General features: G+C 41.5%; 1 protein-coding gene across 1 annotated transcript in view; it reads right to left on the reverse strand.

The window, feature by feature from the left end:
- The window catches only part of plpp4 (phospholipid phosphatase 4), a 180,494-nt gene that overhangs the window by 32,681 nt on the left and 120,240 nt on the right, over window positions 1-27,573 (reverse strand). Inside the window, exons 4-5 of the mRNA XM_061961453.1 lie at window positions 17,201-17,264; window positions 11,784-11,908 (exon numbers count right to left, since the gene is read on the reverse strand). Coding sequence (XP_061817437.1) covers window positions 11,784-11,908; window positions 17,201-17,264 — 189 coding nt within the window. The remainder of the gene's footprint in view (window positions 1-11,783; window positions 11,909-17,200; window positions 17,265-27,573) is intronic.

The raw sequence follows: 27,573 nt of genomic DNA on the forward strand, positions 1-27,573 counted from the left end.
CAGTGTTTTTCAACCTTTTTTGAGCCAAGGCACATTTTTTTCATTGAAAAAATCCCGAGGCACACCGCGAGCAGAAAACATAAAAAAATGAAACTCAGCAACCGATATTGACAATAAAAAGTCATTCTCTCAATTGTTGGATATGAATTCAAACCATAACCAAGCATGCTATAGCTCTTGTCTCAAAGTAGGTGTACTGTCACGACCTGTCACATCCCGTTGTGACTTATTTTGAGTTTTTTTGGTGTTTTCCTGTGTGTAGTGTTTTAGTTCTTGTCTTGCACTCCTATTTTGGTGTTGATTGTCACGTATGGATGTACTTTGTGGATGCCGTCTGCTTTGATTGATTGAAAATTTTATTAGTAGATTGCAAAGGAAGATAATACATTATATGAAACAGTACAGTACATATTCCTTACAATTGACCACTAAATGGTAACACCCAAATAAGTTTTTCAACTTGTTTAAGTCGGGGTCCACGTTAATCAATTCATGGTAAGTCTGTAAGTCTTTGCTGTTGTCCAGCATTCTGTTTTTGTTTACTTTCCAGCCAGTTCAGTTTTAGATTCGTTTTGCATAGCCATCTTTAAGCTTCAATGCATTTTCTTAGGGACACTCACCTTTTGTTTATTTTTGGTTTAAGCATTTGATACCTTTTTACCTGCACACTGCCTCCTGCTGCCTAACTGAGGCAGTGACAGGAAAAGGCGAGACTCGCCTCCCGACATCTATAAAGCAATTAGCTACCTGCTGCCACCTACTGATATGCCGAGCTCTAGACAGTACAGACACTCAAAAACGGCACATTATTTGCGGATTATAATTACTGGTTTGCATAACATATGTTCAACCCAATTAGGTGAAATTACATAATTTCCCACGGCACACCAAACAATATCTCACGGTACACTAGTGTGCCGCGGCACAGTGGTTGAAAAACACTGGATTAGAATATACAATTGAACTTCGATTTACAAACTCCTTTATTTGTGAACTATTAGGTTTACGACCATTTTTCTGGCTTGGCACTTGGTGGAGGCGGTCGCTTGTTCCTCCCTCTCTGTCTCTCCCTGCTTGCTCTCTGTCTGCTCTTGTCTATACTTTTTAAGAGCCTCTTTCTCTGCGCTGTCCTCTGAAATCCAAACACCTAACATGGAATTGATAAGCTGAACTCTCGACTCAATTGACAAAATCTTCTCGACGAGGAAAAGAGGTTATGATGGCTCCCCTGACAGAACAATTACTGCGAGGTACGTGAGAGACTCCTGGGAGAAATGGAGAATCATGTGCCTCTCAGTGCTTTTCGTCGAGGACGTGGGAGACATCTACCTATTTGGAACCGTTATCGCAGCGCATCTGCTGATTGGGCTGGGCATTGCTTTGGTGTATTGTCAAATTCGGAAGATGATGGCAGCCATCCAAGGAGCCCAAAGGCTGCCTGTCGCAATGGAAGGCATGGCTCGAGCTGTGGGAACACAGACTGTGGCGATGTCTGAACTGAAACTTAAGTTAGACCACATCATTGAGATGCTTACTGAAATTTCAAAAAATATCTTGAGAGCCAGCATGGACGATTAGATCAGACAAGTCATTAAAATGTCTGCTCACTTGGAAAACAACAATCCTTATCTACGATTCGACTCCCTCAAATGACCTCGACGCTGCTCATAACAGAAGAAGTCTGTTCTGAAAACATCCCCCGAGGACACCTCAGTGAAAGCCGCTCTGACCTCCCTCCCTCCTTCAACAATAGACACAACAACATTACACCCTGGACAATGGGCATATGCACACACATACCTCCACCCCCCACCCCCACCCCACGCCTCCACCACCGTTTGAATCCCTTAGGTTGAACGGCTGCGCAGCGCTTTAGATAGCAACAGCCTGCCACTGTATCCCGACTCCCTCCCCTCTGTTGCAAGTTTTGTGGATTCTATGTAACAGGTTTATGTGCTTATGGCTATTGAGTTTTTTTTTCTTGGCCTCAGTCTGAACCCCCTCCCCAGGAGCCCAGTCTGAGACCGAACCTATTTTCACTCATCAGTCATATTTTAGGCACGGTATATTCACAAACGTGTGAGCTCTGAAAATCGATAACACATGCACAGAAACAATAATACCAGCAGGTCAATACAAAAGTTATTTAAGACTTTTGTATTATTTTTTTTTGTCCTATGTCCTCAATGGCCGAATAGCGTTGCAAAAATTTGCCTATCCCCTGCCGCGACTTTCTCTCTCTCTCTCTCTCTCTCTCTCTCTCTCTCTCTCTCTCTCTCTCTCTCTCTCTCTCTCTCTCTCATAAAGATAGTCAATAAAGATAGTCAACAAGAGCTCACAAAGAAAACACTGCCCCTCAGGGTTTGGAAGAGAATTACAAGTCATGCGCCAGCCTCCACGGAAGCGCTATAAATGAACCAAGACGTCGTGAAAGGGGACGCAAGCTACATGAGGTGAGAGTATTTAACAGCCTTTAGAGAGGAGAGGGAAAAGAAGAAAACTCCGGAAAAAGAGGAATCTCCTTGGGAGCAGTAAAACGCTGCTCCTCCTCCTCGCTCCCTCCTGTCTTTCTTTCTCTCTCTCCACTCTTTTCTCCGCATCAAGTTTTTGCCTTGAATGCGTCCGCCTCCTCTTGTGGGGTAGTTAACATTTTAGAGGGCCCCAAAGGGATTTTTATGTGTGTGTGTGTGTGTGTGTGTGTGTTCTCTTTGACAGTTCAGCTTGCCTTGTTGTTGTGTTGTTCTGATAATAGGGAGAGTATTAATCCGTTAACCCATGTCAGGTGTGTATGATGTACATTATCGTTAGGCCTGGGCCGATAGCAAATTTTGCTCAACGACAATATTAATGTACAAAATATTGCTGATTAATGATATTATTTTCAACATTATTTTGAGACCAAATTAACTAATTAATTGATTGATAATGCAAGTTCACCCTTTAAAATGCAACAAACGTGCATTTCTTGTAAACTTTAACATTAAAATCACAACCAAAGGCAATAAAATAGGTTTTGTCTCTGTCCCCTTGTGTGGGGTTCGGGTCTGTGGGACCAGGTTTCATTTTTTATTAAACGAAAAATGATACAATTAATTAATTTTTCAAACTGAGACTTACTGACTTTGGCTCATTTTCTGTGAAGAACATATATCAGAATACATATTTAATGACCACCCACCATCATTGTTGGCTAACGCGTTACAAAGTAACGCGTTACTGTAACGCCGTTACTATCGGCGGTAAATAGTAATCTAACGCGTTATTTTTTTATATTCAATAACTCAGTTACCGTTACTACATGATGCGTTACTGCGTTATTTTGCGTTATTTTTTATGTAGTATCGGCTAGAAACTGAGAAGATCTGAGTGTGTTTTATTGGAGCGACAAGGAAGAGGCGACAAAGAAGAGGTGCGCCGTGCGCTGTCTGTGTGTGTGTGTGTGTGTGTGTGTGTGTGTGTGTGTGTGTGTGTGTGTGGGAGGGGGCGTGTCTGTGTTTACTAACAAGACATCATGGCGAAGCCCGAAGCCGAGTTTCTTAAAATGGAGATATTTTCAGTACTTTTCTTTTGTCGACTACAAAGAAAATAACATTTTAGTTGAATGTAAGTTGTGTCTTGGATCAAAGATCCTATCCTAGCAATTCAAATATGCTGAAACCGCTACAAAAACAACATGCTTCGACGAAGCTAGTAAAGAGACACACACTTCACCTCCACTTCCAACAGCAGCTGGATTTTAACGAGGCACTGCACATTGAAGTTACACACACTCTGTCAATTCTCTTATATACTCTTTCATTCTAGACTTCTAGAGAGTTTGATTATCACATCACTCTAAATGTTTAGACTATAAAGTTCACGAACATAAAGAGGGATGCTAGTGGGCCAGGCCAATCTTTCCTTTTCTCTAAACTAAGTGGGGACATGTGTAGAGTGTTCTGGGCTTCAGACATGATTTTATTTCAGAATCCTTGAGATAAAAAAACGCCTGATTAGGCTTTATGTATGTAGTGTGCCTTCCTTGGTTTACAGCTATGTTGTTATTATGCTGTTTGTTATGTTGCAGCTATTTAAAATAGTTTTGTCAATTTGTTCTGGCCTGAAACAAATTGGCCCTTTGAAACATATCTTTTTCTTTGTGTGTTGTATGTAGACCACATTGCTTAGCAGAGTTCAGTGATGCAAATGCATGTCAAGTTGTTCAACAGATTGTATTATTCTCCAGTGCAATAACAGTACTGAAATGAAGGCTAAAAGGGCATTAAATGGGGCCTTAAAAAAATAAAAAAATATATATAAGTAACTAAATAGATACTTTTCACGGTAACGCTGTTACGGCGCACGCGCAGTCTGCGTCTCCCTTCTCTGCGGGAACACTTGGAGGCTCCGCTGACAGCGCGCTCGGACACGCCCATGCTCACGCTGAGAGCAGCACGCCCACGCAGCTACAAGCCTGCAGACAATCAGACAATCTACACACCTGTGTCTGATGAGGGCAAGCTCAATAAAGGACCAGTGGACCCAAGGATCGGCGCAGGAACTTAGTTTTCTCATGGTGTACCGTAAGGCTTATGATCTCTCTCTGTCTCTCTCTCTGCGTGTTTTCCCTCGTGTCTGACATCCTTGTTTGTTCTCCCGTGCCTCCGCAGTGTTTACCTTCCGTTGCCCTGGATTTTGACTGCCTCCCTCGTTTCCTTGACTCCTCGCTTGCCCCTGGACTTTGACGCCTCTCTCTCGCCCCGGATCACCTGCCTGCCCCATGGACTGCCTCGTTTGCTCTCGTCAACACTTGGTAACACACGTCAGCTAACTACACACCTAGTCTTACACCACACACTCTGGTATTCTAGTTCACACTCCATTTCCTTAGTTCAGTAGTGTTTGTTACTTTATATATATATATATATATATATATATTCCACTATGGACTGGACTCTCACAATATTATGTTAGACCCACTCGACATCCATTGCATTCGGTCTCCCTAGAGGGGGGGGGTTACCCACATATGCGGTCCTCTCCAAGGTTTCTCATAGTCATTCACATCGACGTCCCACTGGGGTGAGTTTTTCCTTGCCGTTATGTGGGCTGTACCGAGGATGTCGTTGTGGCTTGTGCAGCCCTTTGAGACACTTGTGATTTAGGGCTATATAAATAAACATTGATTGATTGATTGATTGATATATATATATATTGAATTATTATATATATATATATATTAAATAATTGTATATTTTTACCCCTGGTGTCTGTTTGCCGTCACCTCCCCTTAGTCCAAACATAACAGTAAGTTCCCGCCAAAATGATTAAGGACCTGACGGCACGTACCTTAGCCCCCAGTGACTTTAGCCCCGCCCCCAGTGGAATTTTTTTTCTTCTTCCTTTTTTCTTTTTCTTTTTGCCCCTCTCAGGATGTCTTTTTCTTTTACCTCCACCCTGGACAATTTTTCTAGCCCTCCTCAACACTCCTTCAAGTGACTGTTTAACTCTAATATGGGGATGAAGGAATTTACCCGTCGCCTGGACACCCTCCTCCCACCCTTAGTGACTGTTCCTCAATCAGCTGGAGGCGTCTGGCATCCGTGTTCGGAGGGGGGGGATAGTGCTGGTGGCTGTGCTGGTGTGGTGGCGCAGCTGCACCCAGCCAGGCGACCCCCTGCCAGACAAGGACAATCTATCTTCCATTTTAGTACTGGTGGCTGTGCTGACGTGGTAGCACAACAGCACCCAGACAGGCTACCCCCTGCCGGACAAATACCATCTGTCTTCCGCTTTTCCCAGCCGCAGCCACCAGCCCCCTGGCTAGCCCCTGAGCTAGCACCAGTCCCTCAGCTAGTGTCCGAGCTAGCACCAGTCCCTCGGCTAGCGTCCGAGCTAGCATCAGTCCCTCGGCTAGCGTCCGAGCTAGCACCAGTCCCTCGGCTAGCGTCCGAGCGAGCACCAGTCCCTCGGCTAGCGTCCGAGCTAGCACCAGTCCCTCGGCTAGCGTCCGAGCTAGCACTAGTCCCTCGGCTAGCGTCCGAGCTAGCACCAGTCCCTCGGCTAGCGTCCGAGCTAGCACCAGTCCCTCGGCTAGCGTCGGAGCTAGCACCAGTTCCTCGGCTAGCGTCGGAGCTAGCACCAGTCCCTCGGCTAGCGTCGGAGCTAGCACCAGTCCCTCGGCTAGCGTCGGAGCTAGCACCAGTCCCTCGGCTAGCGTCGGAGCTAGCACCAGTCCCTCGGCTAGCGTCCGAGCTAGCACCGGCCCCTCGGCTAGCCTCCGAGCTAGCACCGATCCCCAGGCTAGCCTCTGAGCTAGCACCGGTCCCCAGGTTAGCCTCTGAGCTAGCACCGGTCCCCAGGCTAGCCTCTGAGCTAGCACCAGTCCCCAGGCTAGTCTCCAAGCTAGCACCAGCTCCCAGGCTGGCCCCCTCGTCTCCGCCAGCTCCCAGGCCGGCAGCGGCGACCTCTGCCCCTCAGCCGGCAGCGCCGACCTCTGCCCCTCAGCCGGCAGCGCCGACCTCTGCCCCTCAGCCAGCAGCGCCGACCTCTGCACCTCGGCCAACTCCTCAGCTGCCCTCCTCGGCGCCGATGACGTCTGCCGCTTCCACGCCGCCGATGACATCTGCCGCTTCCACGCCGCCGATGACGTCTGCCGCTTCCACGCCGATGTCACCTCCTTGTTTCCGGCGAAACGCACCATCGCGCCAATCACGTCCGCCTTCCCGACGGCCAAGAAGGTGGCCGTTCCTTGGTCGCCCGCCTCGCCGGCCTCAGCGGCGTTCTACTCGCCGTCGCCACCAGACTCGTCCCCGGTGGATTCGGGGGCACTTGGGCCGGCGACCCACCACCAGTTCGCCCCTCCGCCCTCCCTTGACTTTTGTTCCTGTTTTTTCGGGGGTTCGACTTCCAGGACATCTGGAATCTGTCCATAGGGGGGGGATACTGTTACGGCGCACGCGCAGTCTGCGTCTCCCTTCTCTGCGGGAACACTTGGAGGCTCCGCTGACAGCGCGCTCGGACACGCCCCTGCTCGCGCTGAGAGCAGCACGCCCACGCAGCTACAAGCCTGCAGACAATCAGACAATCTACACACCTGTGTCTGATGAGGGCAAGCTCAATAAAGGACCAGTGGACCCAAGAATCGGCGCGGGAACTTAGTTTTCTCATGGTGTACCGTAAGGCTTATGATCTCTCTCTTTCTCTCTCTCTGCGTGTTTTCCCTCGTGTCTGACATCCTTGTTTGTTCTCCCGTGCCTCCGCAGTGTTTACCTTCTGTGGATTTTGACTGCCTCCCTCGTTTCCTTGACTCCTCGCTTGCCCCTGGACTTTGACGCCTCTCTCTTGCCCCGGATCACCTGCCTGCCCCATGGACTGCCTCGTTTGCTCTCGTCAACACTTGGTAACACACGTCAGCTAACTACACACCTAGTCTTACACACCACACACTCTGGTATTCTAGTTCACACTCCATTTCCTTAGTTCAGTAGTGTTTGTTATTATTATATATATATATATATATATATATATATATATATATATTAAATAATTGTATATTCTGCCCCCTGGTGTCTGTTTGCCGTCACCTCCCCTTAGTCCAAACATAACAAACGCATTACTTTTTGGTTTAAGTAACTGAGTTAGTAACTGAGTTACTTTTGAAATAAAGTAACTAGTAACTGTAACTACTTACTGGTTTTCAGTAACTAACCCAACACTGGTCACAGCGCCACTATAAATTGTTTGTCTGTGTTAGTGCTTGTAATAACAATATCACTAATACTTGGTTAATATTCAAATCACAAAATGTAAATATAGTATTGTTAACGGCTCCGCTGTAAGCATACTTTTAAGTACGTATATTTACAAGTTAGCATTAAAAAAAATCCATCCATCGTCATGTCTTTCTTGATGATTGTGAACCAAAAAAAGTGCAGTTCCCCTTTAAAATCAAAATTGCTAAACTTCAAATGAAGTCTGCCGTTCTTAAATCTAATGTTTTCCTTTTTCTAGTATTGACAAACTCGATGAATTACCTTTAAAAACGATCTTGGATTGATGTGTATCTCCCGGAAGGGAAACTTGCAGAGAACAAATCGATGTACCGTATTTTTCGGACTATAAGTCGCAGTTTTTTTCATAGTTTGGCCGGGCTCCAGTGCGACTTATATATGTTTTTATCCTTCTTTATTATGCATTTTCGGCAGGTGCGACTTATACTCCGGTGCGACTTATACTCCGAAAAATACGGTAGTTGAATCTAGGAATATAAATCAATATATCGATTAATCGTTACACCCCATATATATATATATATATATATATATATATATATATATATATATATATATATATATACATATATATATGGATTTGTTAAGAAACAACCTGTCATAAACATATTGTATCTTTATAACATATATTAGAAAAATATTCCTCAAAATTGTTATGGCTCCAGCTGGCACAGTGACCTAATTCTAATAATCTTCCTTCTGTACTGATATCTAATTGATATATGTTTTATATATGTAATTAAAACCCCCACATGATGACAATGAAGGGCTGTATAACAGTTGTAACACACCTATACCGGTACATATCTGAAAACATATTGATCAGTGTAAAATGCTGGTAGACTTTTAGGGCTGTCATATTGTTATAGACGACTTAAGAATGGTCTAAAAAAGATTCACACAGATGAACAAGATTTGTGGAATCAAATACATTTCTATGAGCATATTTAATAATTTACATATGAACTTTTTTATGAAAGCACAAAAACAGTTTCTGTCACATCAGAAACACAAACAAACAAAAATCATTGCAAGAATCGAATAGCAATAAGACGAGGCCTGTTATACAAAGATTAGATAAACATAGGTTTTGCTTAGAACATAGGTCAGTTATGTCCAGAGTCAATGGTAGTACATTGTGTACAAGTTAAGTTCAAGAAGGTCAGAAATCGACTATTTCTGTTATCTAACGTCACACAAGATATTGTTATCATTTTTACTCCAGCCTTGCCGGTGATCCTTCACTTCCCATAATTGTCTTCTTTCTGGTTTGTGGAGAAAGCGATGCATACTGTATGCTTGCTTCTCTATGTACATTTTTAAGGTTCTCTATAAAATGTGTTTTATGTTCATATTTCTTTGTGTCTGGAATGCCATCCATCCATCCATTTTCTACCGCTTGTCCGGATTCATTCAATTCATATTATTTCTTATCAGAAAAATGGCTTTGGTTTGCATACGATTCGGTCCTCATGTGACCTTTTGGTGCAAATTACAAACATAACAAAGGATGTGACTGTGTTTTTGTTATGTTCAAAGTAAGCACACTACTGGATGGTAATGAAATACATTCAAAAACTACTTAACAGTTTTTTGTACACAAGCAGTTACTATACATTTGGAATTTAATGATGCATCTTTATTAAATGTGGAAATATGCAATTTATAGTTCTTTAACCAAAACTGTTTCCTCACTAATGTTTTTAGATTTTTATTTGATGATTGCAAATAAATTAAAAGTGATACTAATTTTCAGAGTATTTTTTTAAATGTACATAATAGCTCAGTGTTTTCTTTTGGACACTACTAAATTCTGTATGGCCGAAAGCAAAGCATTCCAAGCCTGCAAATCACAGCTGGACAAAAGGAAAACACTTGAATAATTAAAGGCCCTTGTGAGGTAAGAACAGCAAGGGAGGAACTCTAATCAAGTTTCTGGATACAAAAAACTGTTTAAAGAGGTAACACAGTAACAGTACGTGCTAAATGATATGCGGTCATAAGATGTAAAAAGAACGGGGTTGGTCGCTCTTTTGTTTTGATTTCGGGTGTCCGGGCCCTCTGCTCCTCCTACTTGTAGCACACACACACACACACATATAAAACTTCGAGGGATTGCCCCGCGGGAAGGCATGGTGGGGGGATGAGGATACCTCTATGGGGCTCCAGTCCTCTTGACTTGTCCCCTGCTCGTCCATCCCTCAATTATAACTGCATGTTAGACACTTAGGGTTTGGGGGTGTCGGTATGGTAGGGACCCACTAAGGCCTTGATATCCTCCAATTATTAGTCCCCACAAGCATACATATCTCCCTCACGCTACAATACACACATCAATGGGGACTGGAGGTCGGCTGCAATGGCTGACCTAATTTTAAATACACAGTAGAGACTCTGGGGGCATTATACACTCCCACATCACATGCATGGGTGGGTTGGGGTTCAGGAGTGCGGCGTGCCCCTCATTACCTCCTCGGTCGGCGCGGACTTCGGGGACAGGGGTGGGTGGGTGAAGTTATTGGCTGGTTCGCCTGTGTATTGATTTGTTTGTTTATATATGTGTGTGTATGTATATGTGCATGTATGTATGCATGCATATATATATATATATATATATATATATATATATATATATATATATATATATATATATATATATATATATATAATGTGTGTGTGTATGTATGTACATATGGATATGTATATATAATATTTTTTTTGGGGTGGGGGGGCTACTGCAGCCGGGCTGCGTGTCTGGGGCCCCTGGGTCTCGTCCCGGCTGCAGAACTCTACAGTGATGCCAGTCGGCCAGCTGCTGGGGTAGTGACCTTGTTTGTCAGCATGTCTGTGATCGCCTATCGTTTTTTTTTCTTCTTTTTCTCTTCTTGAGGGGGCTACAGTGGGGCTGGTGGTCTCTTGTTCCCTGGGCACCGCACCTGCTGTTTCGGATTGGGCTCTCTGGGGCCATACTTTGGTTCCCGCACACACTGGGAGACAAATATATTGTACATACAAATTCACATACATACTCACGTACACACAATTATCCATACACACATATGTATATTCATTCATTAATACATGCATACGAGCACACATTGGTACTTACCCACATACATATGTACCTACGCTCGTGCATACATATACATTCACGGTACATACATCCACATGCACATTCACTGTACACACACACATACATACATACATACATACACTCATGCATATAATAATCACGTTTCATCAAACATATATTAACGTTGTTCCCCTAAGGGGTAACTGGGTAAAACACTACACGCTGACAAAGCTTAACCTATCGTTACTATAACAATCTACAAGGTTAATACAGTTTGCTTCTCCTTATTCCCTTCCATTTAACTGCTTTCTCTTTGTAATTCAAGTTATCATTACATATACGTATTGTTGCATTTGAAACAATTATATTATTGATAATGGAGGTAATTATTGTTATTATTCATTATTAATAGTGGTATTTCTATTAGTATTTGTATTGCTCCATTTGTAGTGCAATAATGTTCGTTGTCATTTCTGTGTTATTGATGTTTGCCATCACTTTGTTTTATGATATTTGTACATATCTTATTTGCTGATGCTGTTATGCTGTTGTTGGTATTGTTGTTGTTGTTTTTGTTGCTGTCTCTCTTTCTTATCCCACTGTTGTCCCCGCAATTTCCCCCTCTGTCTTCCTTTTTTTAGTTTTTCTTTTCCCTCCTGCTCTGCCAAACATTAATACAAATCCATTTAATAAAGTCAAACACAAATAAGGCAACAAGAGAAGTATCCCATACTTCTCTTTTGTAAAGTAAATCTGTACAGCAAATAGGGTTTGTCCGAGTAGCTGAACAGGACAAAACAAAAGATGTAAAAAGAACAACGTCCAGTTATCTTACATGGAAATATCTAAAAAAAAAGTTACGTTATGGAGCATATGATATACTGTATATCACGTTCTGTCGTGCTAGACACGGTGGAAATGACGTTGCTGCTACTCACAGGAGGAATGGCTACTGGGAAAACTCTTGCGCCCCTCTGAGACCAGATGTGGTTCTCCAGTGCACAGCATCTTTGCATTCACTTGACCATCTGGGAAACACCGCTGGAAATAGTCAGGCCGAGGTCTGAGGAAGAAAACAGAAATACTCATTACGATATATGGGAAATTTTCATCTATCCATCCATTTTCTACACCTCTTGTCCTCGTTTGTCGTGTGAGCTGGAGCCTATCCCAGTTGACACAAGTCTGGACAGTAGTCAATCAGATATAGACAAAAAACATTTCACATTCATCCATGGCTGTCGACTAGTCCATGGTATATGCTGGCTCGTACTTAAAGTCAGCTGGGATAAGCTCCATCTCAACCATGACTGTAATTAGGATAAGTGGTATAGTACTTGCATGTACATGTTTATGGACTATGCAAATAAAGCCACCCAAGCATGGGAATACCATGCAAACTCCATGCATACAGGTCTGAGCCAGATTCTATCCCAGAACCTCCTGACTGTGAGGCAGAAATGCTAACCACAAGTATTATTTTCGTGGAATTAATTGTGTATTAATGTGCTAATTGTGTAGCTGACAGAAATATCACCATGTTGCCTACAAACCACATGGTGGTTTTGAAAAACTGAACTGCTGTAGGTAGGGGCGTGAAAAAAAAAGATGTTGTACAGGGGCCCCAACACATGGGTGCCCCGAGCCTTCTGTACATTTTGAAGTTTTTTTCTGTCATTGAAGTATGTAAGTTATTAAAAAAAATGGACGTTATATTTGTTAAGATAAATAAAAAAATATATATATAAAAAAATAATAATAATAATAAATTACAAAAACAAAACAAAAAAAAACAAACAAAAAAAAAAAAAAATATATATATATATATATATACATACATAAAGATCAATATATACATTGAACAATAATAAAGTTGCTTGAATCTAATTAAAAAGTGTACTACCTACACCCCCATTCAAAAACCAAAATGGTTTAGAGTCAAACCTAACTTCGAACACATCACTTAACACAGACATCACAATGTCATCAAAGTTCTCTTTTCAGCATTCACACACAGCACAAATGTTTTGGAACAAGGATGAGGTGATAGAAGAAAGCTAAACATACTGTATAATAATTCTCTGCGGCAGCATAGAAGAAAGTTATGTACAAGTTTCTCTTTTGCATCTCATTGCCCATGACTTAGGTCTATTCAAGGACCGTCAATTGAAGATAGAAACAGAGGTGTCACAAGTTTTTAAAGACATGGGGAGCCTTGGACAAATTCTGTGTTGTACATTCGTGCTGCAATGATTAGTGGATTTTGTCGACGAATATTGACAATAAAATTTGTTGCCGACAATTAAAATTGTCTACAATAGTCGTGACGTCATCACTCGTGTTTTCCGGCCAGGAGTGGGTCGCTCACAAAAACATTGCCAGTGATAATGTTATGATCCGCTGCCCTGATCATGTTCTGTTTGGTTTTTGGACTCCCTCAGGTCCTGTTTTGTGCACCCTGGGTTTGTTTTCTGTTACCATTGGTGCTTATTATCTTCACCTGTCTCTGATTGGTGTACGGGACGCTCACCTGTTTCCCGAGCACTGATCAGAGTGCTAATTAATCCTGCCTTTTCCGGTCGGTCAGTCAGTCTGGCTTGCTAATTTGCTTCACGCAACAGATGACGACGATTTTGATTCCTGCTCTTTACATACTAGCTTCCACGCTAGGTTCTTTTGTTAAGCTAGCTTCCACGCTAATCTCCTTTTGTTTGCAAGCTACCACGCTAGCCCCCGTTAGCTTTGCCTCCCGTGCTATGAGCACGCTTTGCTTGTTCCTGCCTGATTTATTGGTAAATAAATCATTTCCTACCTGTACGCTTTGTCCGAAGTCCGTCTGCATCTTAGGAAAACGACCCTCGCTTAATCATGCGACCAAATCGTTACACATATAATGTGAGGACATTTCCTTTTATTCTTGTTAAAATCATGAATACCTCGCTCATTTTGCAAAGCGGACCTTATTTTTATGGCAGTGCATTTGTGATATGCAAGCATTTAAAGCGGAGACGCGATGTCAGACATTTGAAGGGAGGATGCGGACACAGCCTCGGTAAGAGAGTTAGCTTCTACCTTGTTAGCTAACTGTCAAGAGTGTTACAAAGTTGTGTTAAAATATAACTTTAACTATAATTTTACCCAGAGTCAGCCAGCTAAACTTTGTCGACATCAATTCAAGTCCTTTTACAATGCTGTAAAAAAGGGCAAATTAAACGCAAACTGCATGCGCACACACACACACACACACAGACATGCACACAAACAAACACACACACACTTACACACAAATAAAGACATGCAGGCACCAATGCGGAGGTATCATACTATTAAACATACAATCTATTAAATACACATTGAGTTTTTTAAAATGCTAAAACTGCCAAGAGTTAATTAATAATCAATATACCAGTGTGCAGCTTTTTTAAACATCACAAATTGCTTTTCTTTTTGAAGAAGATAAATTGTTTTTTATTTCCATTGCTGCTATTTTAACAGTTATCTTTTTTAATACATAAACAAGGTTAAATGTTTTTTTTAGCACTTTGCTTTTGATTTCTTTTAAATGGACAACATTATAATACCAAATAAAATACAACATCACAACATAACATTTATCTTAGCATTAAAACAGGTTCATCTTTTAGTGCTGGCAGCTGTAGGCCTTGATAAGCCACATTTTCCATTTTTTGTGAAGGCCTTGTATGTTGTGACCAGTTTAACCTCCTTAGGTACTGAGTTCCACACATTTGCACTCCTTACTGACCAGGCCGACTTACTGAAAGCCTCAAGTGACACGCTCAGGGCTGTTTCTTTGGCTGATGAACTCTGCCAGAGGATTTGGAGTCAATTCATGCAGTACTTTATAGGTCACTTTTAAGTCTGCAAATGTGTGAACTGTCCCAGTTTAAAATACTGTATTTTCTCAGAATGGCACAGTGATGATAGTGCCTAGGTTATATATCCATGACTTTAATTGCTTGTTTGTAAAAGATTTTCAATGGGGTTTTTTCTTAAACTCTGACCAGCCTGAGACCAGCTGGTAAGGCAATAGTTGAAGTGGCTAAAAATCATCAAATACAATTACAATTTTGCAGCTTTAGTTGACATTTAATTTCGAATTGCACGAAAATCTGCGACATTAAACTTGATTATTTTTAGGGATGTCCGATAATGGCTTTTTGCCGATATCTGATATTCCGATATTGTCCAACTCTTTAATTACCGATACCGATATCAACCAATACCGATATCAACCGATATATACAGTCGTGGAATTAACACATTATTTATTATGCCTAATTTGGACAACCAGGTATGGTGAAGATAAGGTACTTTTAAAAACAATTAATAAAATAAAATAAGATAAATACATTAAAAACATTTTCTTTAATAAAAAAGAAAGTAAAACAATATAAAAACAGTTGCATTGAAACTGGTAATTAATGAAAATTAGTAAAATTAACTGTTAAAGGTTAGTACTATTAGTGGACCAGCAGCACGCACAATCATGTGTGCTTACGGACTGTATCCCTTGCATACTGTATTGATATATATTGATATATAATGTAGTAACCAGAATATTATTAACAGAAAGAAACAACCCTTTTGTGTGAATGAGTGTAAATGGGGCAGGGAGGTTTTTTGGGTTGGTGCACTAATTGTAAGTGTATCTTGTGTTTTTTATGTTGATTCAATAAAAAAACAAAAAAAAAAAAAAACGAAACCGATAATAACAAAAACTGATACCGATAATTTCTGATATTACATTTTAACGCATTTATCGGCCGATATTATCTGACATCTCTAATTATTTTACTTAATTTGCCCATATGGGATTTAAAGGAAAGCTCTGAATCTATAATTAACCCAATATATTTATATTGGCTGACGGTATAAGTAACAGTAGAAGAGAAAGTCAAGCACAAATACAAACAGACGTACACTAAACGAGTAAAATAAACCACATTTCAGGGGTAATAATGGGTGAGAAAATGAACTGGAAATCTCATAAAAAAATATACAACATAAAGTGGCAAGAAATATGTCATTAATGAATAAAGCAAAATATGTTCTGGACCAAAAATTACTCCATATTGTCAACTGCTCGCCAGTGTTACCATATCTGAGTTATTGTGCAGAAATATGTGGAAACAACTACAAAAGTACACTTAGTCACTTGTATGTTAGAAAAAAGAAAGTACATGAGTACAATAATACATGAGTGATACATGCAGTGATTACATATGCATGGGAGGCAGCCACCACAGTTGACATACTTCACACAAAGTCACAATTGAAATGACGTAATAAAAGCATGTTTTATTGGAAGTTTATGATGTTTAGATGTATGTATAGACACATTAATTAGGTTTATTTAATCAGAAAAACAAACTTCAAAACGACAGTTATTGCATGCATCCGGCCACAGCAGCACACCTCCTTGGTAGCAAAGATGGCGCCTGTTGTTTAGTTGGTTATACTTTGTATATACTTAACTCTGAGCGGTCCGCCCTTTTGGGGCCTCTTAGTGATGGCGGATTCATGTTCCGTACAGCAGTTTTTCCTTCTTCACTGATCTGGCCGATCTTCTTCGGCTTTGGGGTTGGTCCGTGTGCATTTTGTCAATGTGTGGCAAAAAAAACTTACTTAACCAACCTGAAAGTGATGACGCGAACACAGGACGCAGCATGATAGGTAAGTTGTGTCCACAGTGAAGTTGTACATAACAGTGGATACATTGAGGAAATGGTGAGGTTTGTAGACTGAAATGACGGTATTTAAATTCAGATGCTTGACACTTTATATAAAATGTTTGGGTTTATCTAGATATGTTCTGATTTAGATATGTTATTTCCATCTGTGAAAAGTCCAAAACATGTTTTTTCATGTGTTTTAGAAAGCTGGTTTCAACCAAATCCATGCAATACGTTTTTTTAGTGCATACAAGCGAATTAAGTGTGTGTGTATGGGGTGATGTTGGGTTTAGGGTGGCGTGACTAGCCTCGTATATGAGGGCCCAGTTTTTAGTGGAGTACGCCCCTGACTGTAGGTTTACCTGATCCAGACCATACATCGGTAAGCTTGTTGGAAATGTGGCTTAAGGGGCACTGTAATTTATCTTTGGGCACGTAAATACTACTGTACAAATGTTTTGCTTATTTTGGCAGAGTCGGATTGTTTTAAGAACAACTTGTCCCAATTGTTGTTACATGGTCAAGTAAATATCCTTAAATTGGTTGTTTTTACAGCTTGTGGCAATGGAAATGTACCCTAAACTGTTCTGCGACATTAAAAGTTACATATGCAGTCTTTGCACTTTCATTCCATTGTTATTGTTTGAAAATATATAACATACCTGCCGACAATCAACTTGATGGTGTTTGTGAAGACTCCGTTCAAAGCGAGCGCCAGTGAAACAGCTGCATGGAGGAAAAATTTGCAAATCATGTCAAACCCGCATTGTCACAGCCTTTTCAACAAACACAAAAGCTCTTTAACTGGAAAGAGCCCCCAAAGAGACACTGGTTAAGAGTCTTATGTTAGAGCAGCCGCTGTAACATACGCTCTTTTTTCATGTAGGCCATGGTAGAGCCTCAAAGTTTACAAGACGTGAAAGCCTCTAAATCTTTAGCTACAGTGTTGCCAAAAAAAACAAGAGCAACCCCACCAATTGTCCTTCATCAATGGAGCTCTGACAGTTTAGAATCCATTTGTGTCCTTTATCATCATTTGAGCATTGCAAGACACCCAGAAACAAATCACCAACACATCTTAGACCCTACATGACTTTGTTCTATAGTAAATCAGCCGTGGTCCTCTTCTTTATCGTTTTTGAGTAAGTTCCCTGCCTGCCTATTGAGGACATTTCGGTCCAGCTTCCTCCAACATCATCCATATCACTTGACAGTTCTACTGTAGTGGTTGTTGGGTTGGGCAATACGGCCAAAAACCTATGGTGCGATATATACTGCAGCCACTTGCGATAGCGATGTAGATCACGATATGTTCTTTGGCATATGAATGATAATATAACCATTTTAAAACAGGTTTCGGGTTGCTCCTCTCTATGATTGCTCAATACTTACTGTATTTGTACCAGTGTTCATTTCGTTGGCTAATAACTTTTGTCTTAGTTATCGCCAACAATCGATTTTCCCCTGACTTAAACGAGACGCGAACTAATCAAAACAAATGCACATAGACTAAGTTGATTACAAATTTAACTGCGATCAAACGAGCTTAGCGGTTAGCATGGCTTCTTGTCTCCTGCGCGTTTGCTCGATGTGTCGCACGATGCATGTTTAGCAGTTCCACCAGTCATCCAGTCAAACTTGAAAATGTAGTTCATATGTGGCCATGGAGGCGAGGATTATAGAATTAGGCATAGAAATGACTGCACAGGCGTTAGCTTACTTGCTAGCCCTCACTCAGGACACAACGTTGCATTGACGGTGCGTTTGTTGCAGCCTGTTACAGCTTGTTGTGCATAAGTCTGTGGGACACAGCTTGAACGTGACATGTGGGCTACAATTCAAATCATTATCCAAGGACAGATTCACCAAGTCTTGTTTACATTGCAAAAAGGATTTGTTTTTTTTAAATGTTTTTCTTAAAATTTTATTTTTTCTTGTTAAATTGTTAGGTTTTAATGCATTGCATTATAAATTGCATTTACCGTATTTTTCGGACTATAAGTCGCAGTTTTTTTTCATAGTTTGGCCGGGCTCCAGTGCGACTTATATATGTTTTTTTCCTTTTTTATTATGCATTTTCGGCAGGTGCGACTTATACTCCGGTGCGACTTATACCCCGAAAAATACGGTATTATTTTTACAAAACATTTCATGATTGTGATTTTTATTTTATTTTGTATTTAGCGCTCTATCATTGTGTGTTATGATCGGGTGCAGGATCATAGTTTATTTTGGGTTTTGATTCACTTGTGGTTTAAGTTCTGTTTTAGCACCCCTGTTTTGTGTTTCTTGGTTGTCATGGGCTCTGATTGTTTTCACCTGCCTCTGATTAGTGTTCGGGACGCTCACATGCTGCCGGACACTAATCAGAGAGCCATTTAGTCACTCAGTCTGGTGCTTTTCTGTAACGATGTCGAGGACGAGGAGGCATGGTGATGATTGTTCTTCCGAGATGACAGCAGGAACTCCGGAGACAGCGTGCAGGTAGGAGATGGTTTATTCTCACCATAAATCATATCCAATACAAAAATACCAAATACAAAACAAGGCTAAATGTGCCGATAGCCTGGGAAGCCGTGGCAAAGCTTAGCACAAGGAAAACCAGAATCACAGGGAACCAACGTGACAGTTGCGTTGAGCAAACAAGAGCACCAGACTGAGTGAGGGGAAAACCAGGACTTAATAGCTCTCTGATTAGTGTCCAGCAGCAGGTGAGCGTCCCGAACACTAATCAGAGGCAGGTGAAAACGATCAGCACCCATGACAACCAAGAAACACAAAACAGGCGTGCTGAAACAGAACTTAAACCACAAGTGAATCAAAACCAAAAATAAACTATCCGGCACCGGATCATATCAAATTGCTTGTATTTACATCACGTTTGGCTCGCGTTCAGCTAATTAAATATGCGTGGTGGTCATGCTAGGGTCTGTTCTCAATGGGTACTGGGCGCCATTTAGCCTTTTCTTGAAGAAATATGCCCTATGCTTGCGTCGTTTTCGACTGTACGACCCATTCAAATCGCGAAAAGGAAAATGTTTCTTCCGAGTTCCTTGAGAGGTCATCAAGATGAGTGGAAAAGTGCAACATTTTAGGAAAGACAACAAGAAAAGTGGCACATGCCCCGCCCAAGGGAGCAGAGTCAAAAAATGCATGCGTTTGCAGTGACCACTTCGTTAAAAGTTTGTTTCATATATTTTTAATATACTTTACACAGTGTTGAGCCGTCAGGGCCAGCAAGGTCTTCTTTGCTGGCCTAACATAACCAAAAATGATGATGATGATTAAAGATAAAATTATTGTTTTATTTACTTTCCCTAAATATCTAAAAATATTCACATTCTCTTTGTCATATTATGCTCCATCCAGTGCTGTTGTTTTTAGGTTATAGAGTTGTTATCCAATCAGAATTCAGCTAGCTTATGTTGCCATGCTTTACCAAATCTGCCCAAAGCCTTCAAAATTAACAATGCAGGAGTCTATGCACTATCATTGAACGAACACAAACATTTGACAGACAGTTGCGATAGCCAATCAGATCAGGAGATGTTGGCAGTAAGGCCTTCTCGCTGGCCTAAGGCAGATATATATTGTGATGTTATGAGCTAGGTAACATAAGAACTCCATTAGCCAGCATGCCACAGTACTGAAGCGCATGCGCAGTAGCCCCTTGGTGTTTTTGATGAGCACGCTGTGGAGTAAACTCTAAGAACTCGGCCTTGCAAATATATGTATTGTCTTGTCTAGTCATAAAAGATGCAGACGAGGCGTGTTGGCTATTTTCAAGAAGGATATTTAAAGAGAAACTACATCTTGTGAGACGATGTTGGCCAACCCCGGAAGCTCGAATGGGTGCTACAGTTTGTAAGGTAAATTTTTTTATTTATTTATTTTTTTTCACGTTTAATATAATTTTTGCAATTTTAATTTTGACAGTACCACATAAGATGTTTTAAATGCGCCAGAAAATAATCTGTTTTGTACACTGTTGGTGGTGATTCAATGCACAATAGTGCATAAATGTGTTTCTGTGTAGTATTTATCCAGCAATGGTCACGTGGTGATATCAATTATGGTACTTTGAGAGGTAGTCATTGAATTCGGACATTACTGAAGGCCTAGATGGGAAACGCACGGCCCGCCACTGAGTTTACATGTTTAGTATTTCCCATTGATGTATTATCTTTATATTGTTTGTATTTTAATTCTTAACAAACAGAAACCGGAAAGTCAGGGACAATGATACCTTGTCAGGAAAGGTACTCCTGCGTCTCCCATTTTGTTTATTTTGTACACAAATGTGTCAGAGTGCATAAGACAGCAGGACACAAATCAAATCTGGTGCTGATTCGGTAATTGTTAGTTTGTTAAATGGATATGCCGTCACGGGTGTTAGCTGTCGGGTGTTAGTAGTCGCTGTTTGTTTACATGGACGCAAAATGAAATCGTGATATGCAACCTAACCCGAGCAAAAACGATGCATATTTATCTGGGAGAGTCTTGATACCAATTTCCTTGGCCCAGCCACACTCAAAAATAAGTTGTCGACCTCCATTATTTTCCAAGTTTTGATCTGCTTTGTCATGTAGAATAATGTTTCGAGCACAAGATAGTTCGATATGTCTGGGAACTCCACCGACGGATAATCCTTCATATCTTTTTTTCGATATAGGGATCTCTTCCATTGCACAACAGCCAGATAGACTTGGTTGACCACCACTGTTTTTCCCTCAAAAGTCACGTGACAAGCAATTGTTAGAACAGATATTATGACACTCCTCATATGCTAGTGTGAGCATTGACACCAGCGTTCAGTGTTAATACAAAAGTGACTCCACTACACGACTACATAAAATCACCAGAAATGTTTTTCTTTAAGCCATGATTTAGGAACATTTAAAAAAGTTCCAATAGTGTTCAGCACATACTAATTGGCTTAATGTCATTAGTTTCTAACCAGCTGGTTAATTTTAAGTTGGTTAGAAACTAGACTTTGCGTACACATGTTGACAATTGTGTTCATTAAAAATGAAACACTAACAAGCCTAATAAAAGGGTGCATCCTCTGTGGTGTCACCAAAAATAATTTGAAGCACCTTTCAAATACAAATTTTATAACCAGACAACCGATGAATGTTAATTTGTGGAGTTTTACTCCAGTAAGTATAGATATATTACCTTCACAGTGTTCTTACTGTGAATTAAATACAACTTATTTTGTAATAAGTAATGTGATGTGTTTCACTGTATCTGAACGTCTACTTAATTAGCCATCAAGCCAAACTCGGGAGATCATTACCAACCAGTGGCCAAGACCTCAATGATTAATCCCATAAACCTGAAGCCCCCCTCCACCCATGTTGCCAGTGAGGAAGAGCATTGTGTAAATGTTTCTGAACAACTTGATAATTTGGACAAACTGTACAAATGAGACATAATGTGCCTGATGGGTCTTTAAACTGCAAATGAGATGATGTCAGAAATCCCATATGGAGGAATCTGCACTTGTGCCAGTCGCAATGTGTCATATGGAGCTCGGTTTGCTAATTGCTGCTGGAAAATTCATGTGCTTGTGCGTGTTTGTATCGCAAAGCTGACACAGGCAGTGGTTCTGTTCTAGTCTACTTTTTTACGACTTCATCTTGGCATCGATAAAGTATTTTTATGGCACTATAGATTAGCTGGCACGGCTCACTAAAGGCACAGCATCCTTGGGAATGTTTTCCTTCCAACTATATTGCGTTTTTTCCAAATACAAATGAGAGGATGGTCATAGTAATCATGTTTGTAACAAAAATAAAGAAAAATATTATTGTTTTATTTGTGGGCAACACCATGAACCATGTGGTTAGAGCATCTGCTTCACAGCCACTCCAACATTTCTCTGGGGAGTTTGCATGTTCTCCTAGTGCTTGCATGTGTTTTCTCTATTTTCTTCCCACATTCCAAGAACATGCTTTAGCTTAATTGGATACTCAACGTGGGTGTAACAAAACATACTTGTATTCCTCCTTTAAACAGCTCAATCAAATCCCAACTGACTGACTCATTTTGTATTGGTTTACATTACAGTTATAATAACATAATTTATATATATATATACATTTTTTTTTATAACAAATGAGCAAATGTAATGTAATTCTGTACATATTAAGAATTTGTTGAGAGTCTGTCACTGTGAGTTTAGAATTAACCCCACAATTATTTACATCGTTAAAATATTTGATTTTATTTGATGATCTTTTATCTGAAAATTAAAACAACTAAGCAATAAAAGACTTGTGCTCAGGTGTTATGAGAGCCCAGGTTGCTCTGATAGTGGCCTTCAACTCTTCTGCGTTTTTGGGTCTGGCATTCTGCATCTTCCTTTTCACAATACCCCACAGATTTTCTATGGGGCTAAGGTCAGGGGAGTTGGCGGGCCAATTTAGAACAGAAATACCATGGTCCGTAAACCAGGCACGGGTAGATTTTGCGCTGTGTGCAGGCGCCAAGTCCTGTTGGAACTTGAAATCTCCATCTCCATAGAGCAGGTCAGCAGCAGGAAGCATGAAGTGCTCTAAAACTTGCTGGTAGACGGCTGCGTTGACCCTGGATCTCAGGAAACAGAGTGGACCGACACCAGCAGATGACATGGCACCCCAAACCATCACTGATGGTAGAAACTTTACACTAGACTTCAGGCAACGTGGATCCTGTGCCTCTCCTGTCTTCCTCCAGACTCTGGGACCTCGATTTCCAAAGGAAATGCAAAATTTGCATGGTTGGGTGATGGTTTGGGGTACCATGTCATCTGCTGGTGTCGGTCCACTCTGTTTCCTGAGATCCAGGGTCAACGCAGCCGTCTACCAGCAAGTTTTAGAGCACTTCATGCTTCCTGCTGCTGACCTGCTCTATGGAGATGGAGATTTCAAGTTCCAACAGGACTTGGCGCCTGCACACAGCGCAAAATCTACCCGTGCCTGGTTTACGGACCATGGTATTTCTGTTCTAAATTGGCCCGCCAACTCCCCTGACCTTAGCCCCATAGAAAATCTGTGGGGTATTGTGAAAAGGAAGATGCAGAATGCCAGACCCAAAAACGCAGAAGAGTTGAAGGCCACTATCAGAGCAACCTGGGCTCTCATAACACCTGAGCAGTGCCAGAAACTCATCGACTCCATGCCACGCCGGATTAACGCAGTAATTGAGGCAAAAGGAGCTCCAACCAAGTATTGAGTATTGCACATGCTCATATTTTTCATTTTCATACTTTTCAGTTGGCCAACATTTCTAAAAATCCCTTTTTTGTATTAGCCTTAAGTAATATTCTAATTTTGTGACACACGGAATTTTGGATTTTCATTTGTTGCCACTTCAAATCATCAAAATTAAATGAAATAAACATTTGAATGCATCAGTCTGTGTGCAATGAATAAATATAATGTACAAGTTACACCTTTTGAATGCAATTACTGAAATAAATCAAGTTTTTCAAAATATTCTAATTTACTGGCTTTTACCTGTAAATTAATACATTCATAGTGACAGTTTAGCTCTAGAGTTATTTCACAGTTTTCATCAGTTTGATAGCCTGAGAGAAGAAACTGTTCTTATAACAGGTTGTTTTGGTGTATATCTGTGTTGGCCCTGCGATGAGGTGGAGACTTGTCCATGGTGTATGAATGCAACTGAGATAGGCTCCAGCACCCCCCGCGACCCCGAAAGGGATAAGCGGTAGAAAATGGATGGATGGATGGATTTGTAAAGCCAGCCGGAGGGAAGAAGTTTGAACAGTTTGTGACGAGGGTTTGAGGGGTCTGCAGTGACATTTCCTAACCCTGGACCGGTATAAGTCTAGGATGGGGGGAAGGTCGACACCATGATGTTTTCTGCAGTCCTGATTGTCTGTTGCAGTTTGTGTCTGTCCAGCGTGTTTGCAGATCCAAACTAGACAGTGATGGAAGTGCACAGAACAGACTGAATGATGGCGGTGTAAAACATGATCAGTGGTTTCTGGGGCAGGTTGAACTTCTTGAGCTGACGCAGAAAATACATCCTCTTTTGTGCCTTGTTCTTGATTGTGTCTATGTGGGAGGTCCACTTGACATGATATTGTGGATCACAGGAACCTGAAAGAGTCTACAATAAAAACTGTGCTGTTCAGAATGGTGACGGGAGTAGTGGGGGTATTGTGGGACTGAGGCAGGGCTTAGATGGTAGAGTGGCCATGCCAGCAACTTGAGGGTTCCAGGTTTGATTCCAGCTTCCGCCATTGTCGTCACGGTCGTTGTGTCCTTGGGCAAGACACTTCACCAACCTTGCTCCCAGTGCCGCTCACACTGGTGTTTGAATGTAAAATAAATGTTTGGTGGTGGCCGAATGGGTCATAGGCGTAAATTGGCAGCCACTCAGCCAGGACTGAGAACCCTCAGGAGAGTGAACACCCGGAAAGCAGCAGGTCCTGACGACATACCAGGACGGGTGCTTAAGGAATGCGCTGACCAGCTGGCAGGGGTTCTTACAGACATCTCCATCACCATCATGTTTTAAGACTGCTACAATTATACCAGTGCCTAAAAAATCCACAATCTCCTCACTCAATGATTACCGGCCTGTAGCACTAAGCACCAGAGTATGCCATCCCCTCTGCACTCCACCTTAGCTTACAACACCTGCAAGAGAAAAGGACACACGTGCGGATGTTGTTTCTGGACTTCAGCTCAGCCTTCAACACAACCATCTCGCAGCATTTAGTGAGCAAACTTCCCCCCTTGGCCTCTTTTGTATTTGGCTGCATGACTTCCTCATAAACAGACCTCAGTCTGAATGGGAGGGCAACAACACCTTCTGTGTCGGCTCTCTGAGCACCGACTCTCCTCAGGGCTGCATCCTGAGTCCGCTGCTGTTCACCCCGATGACCCATGACTGCTGCGCCAAAACCACTACTAATCACTCCGTCAAGTATGCAGATGACACAACAGTAGTGGGCCTCATCCTTGATAACAACGACATGGACTACAAAGAAGAGGTAGAACTTCTGGTTGACTGGCTGTTTCTACATTCATGGCCAAGGTGTTGGTTCTGCACCAAGGAGATCATTGTCAACTTCAGGAAGCACCAGCCCAGCCACACACCACTCCTCATCAGTGGAGAGAGTAAGCAGCACAGAGTTCCTGAAGGTGCAGATAACAGACACTCTGACCTGGTCACGTCACACCGGAGCTCTTGTGAAAAAAGTGGAGCAGCGCATGCACTTCCTGCGTCAGATGAAGAAAGTACAACTTCCTCTTCCTTTTCTCACCATCTTCTACAGAGGCACTATAGAGAGCATCCTGACAATCTGCATCTCTGTCCAGTAGGGGGCCTGCTATGTCGCCGACTAGAAGTCCCTGCAGACGGTGGTGAGGACAGCAAAGAAGATCATTCAAACTCCACTTCTTCCCATCCAGGAGAGAGCAAAATTCTGCTGTCTTAACAGGGCTCAGAAAATCAGCAGCGGCATCTCCCAGCCCACCAAGGACTGTTTTGATTCTGGACTCTGGAAAGGGGTTCCGCCGCTCTCTGAAGTATAACTTTCAGAATCTGTAACAGCTCTCTTTTCCGCTGGCCATAAGCATACTTGCCAACCTTGAGACCTCCGATTTCGGGAGGTGGGGGGTGGGGGCCAGGGGCGTGGTTAAGAGGTGAGGAGTATATTTACAGCTTGGATTCACCAAGTCAAGTATTTCATATATATATATATATATATATATATATATATATATATATATATATATATATATATATATATATATATAAGAAATACTAAGTCAAGTATTTCATATATATATATATATATATATATATATATATATATATATATATATATATATAAGAAATACTTGAATTTCAGTGTTCATTTATTTACACATATACACACACATAACACTCATCTACTCATTGTTGAGTTAAGGGTTGAATTGTCCATCCTTGTTCTATTCTCTGTCACTATTTTTCTAACCATGCTGAACACCCTCACTGATGATGCAATGCTGTGTGGCACACAAAAAGTGCTTTCATCAAATGCACTAGATAGCAGTATTGTACTGTTTTAGAGTGTCACAACATTGCTGTTTACGGCAGACACACTGCTTTACGGTAGACAAAACGTGAGTGCTGTTGTTGTGTGTTGTTGCCGCGCTGGGAGGACATTAATGAAACTGCCTAACAATAAACCCACATAAGAAACCAAGAACTCGCCCTCCATCATTCTACAGTTATAACATAATTGGGCAGGTACGCTGTTTATATTGTGTGCCTGAATTTCGGGAGATTCTCGGGAGAAAATTTGTCCCGGGAGGTTTTCGGGAGAGGCGCTGAATTTCGGGAGTCTCCCGGAAAATCCGGGAGTGTTGGCAAGTATGGCCATAAGACTTTTGAACACCAACAAGGATTCCCTCCATTACCCCTTAAACCCCACACAGAACTACCTCACTGGACTGTAAAAATACACACCCTATTTCCATATGAGTTGGGAAATTGTGTTAGATGTAAATATAAACGGAATACAATGATTTGCAAGTCCTTTCAACCCATATTCAATTGAATGCACTACAAAGACAAGATATTTGATGTTCAAACTCATAAACTTTATTTTTTTTTTGCAATTAATAATTAACTTAGAATTTCATGGCTGCAACACGTGCCAAAGTAGTTGGGAAAGGACATGTTCACCACTGTGTTACATCACCTTTTCTTTTAACAACACTCAATAAACGATTGGGAACTGAGGAAAGTAATTGTTGAAGCTTTGAAAGTGGAAGTCTTTCCCAGTCTTGTTTTATGTAGAGCTTCAGTCGTTCAACAGTCCGGGGTCTCCGCTGTCGTATTTCACGCTTCATAATGCGCCACACATTTTCGATGGGAGACGGGTCTGGACTGCATGCGGGCCAGGAAAGTACCCACACTCTTTTTTTACGAAGCCACGCTGTTGTAACACGTGCTGATTGTGGCTTGGCATTGTCTTGCTGAAATAATAATAATAATAAGCGTCCATGAAAAAGACGGCGCTTAG

Source organism: Nerophis lumbriciformis, linkage group LG02 (assembly GCF_033978685.3).
Source record: "Nerophis lumbriciformis linkage group LG02, RoL_Nlum_v2.1, whole genome shotgun sequence".
Taxonomy (NCBI): domain Eukaryota; kingdom Metazoa; phylum Chordata; class Actinopteri; order Syngnathiformes; family Syngnathidae; genus Nerophis; species Nerophis lumbriciformis.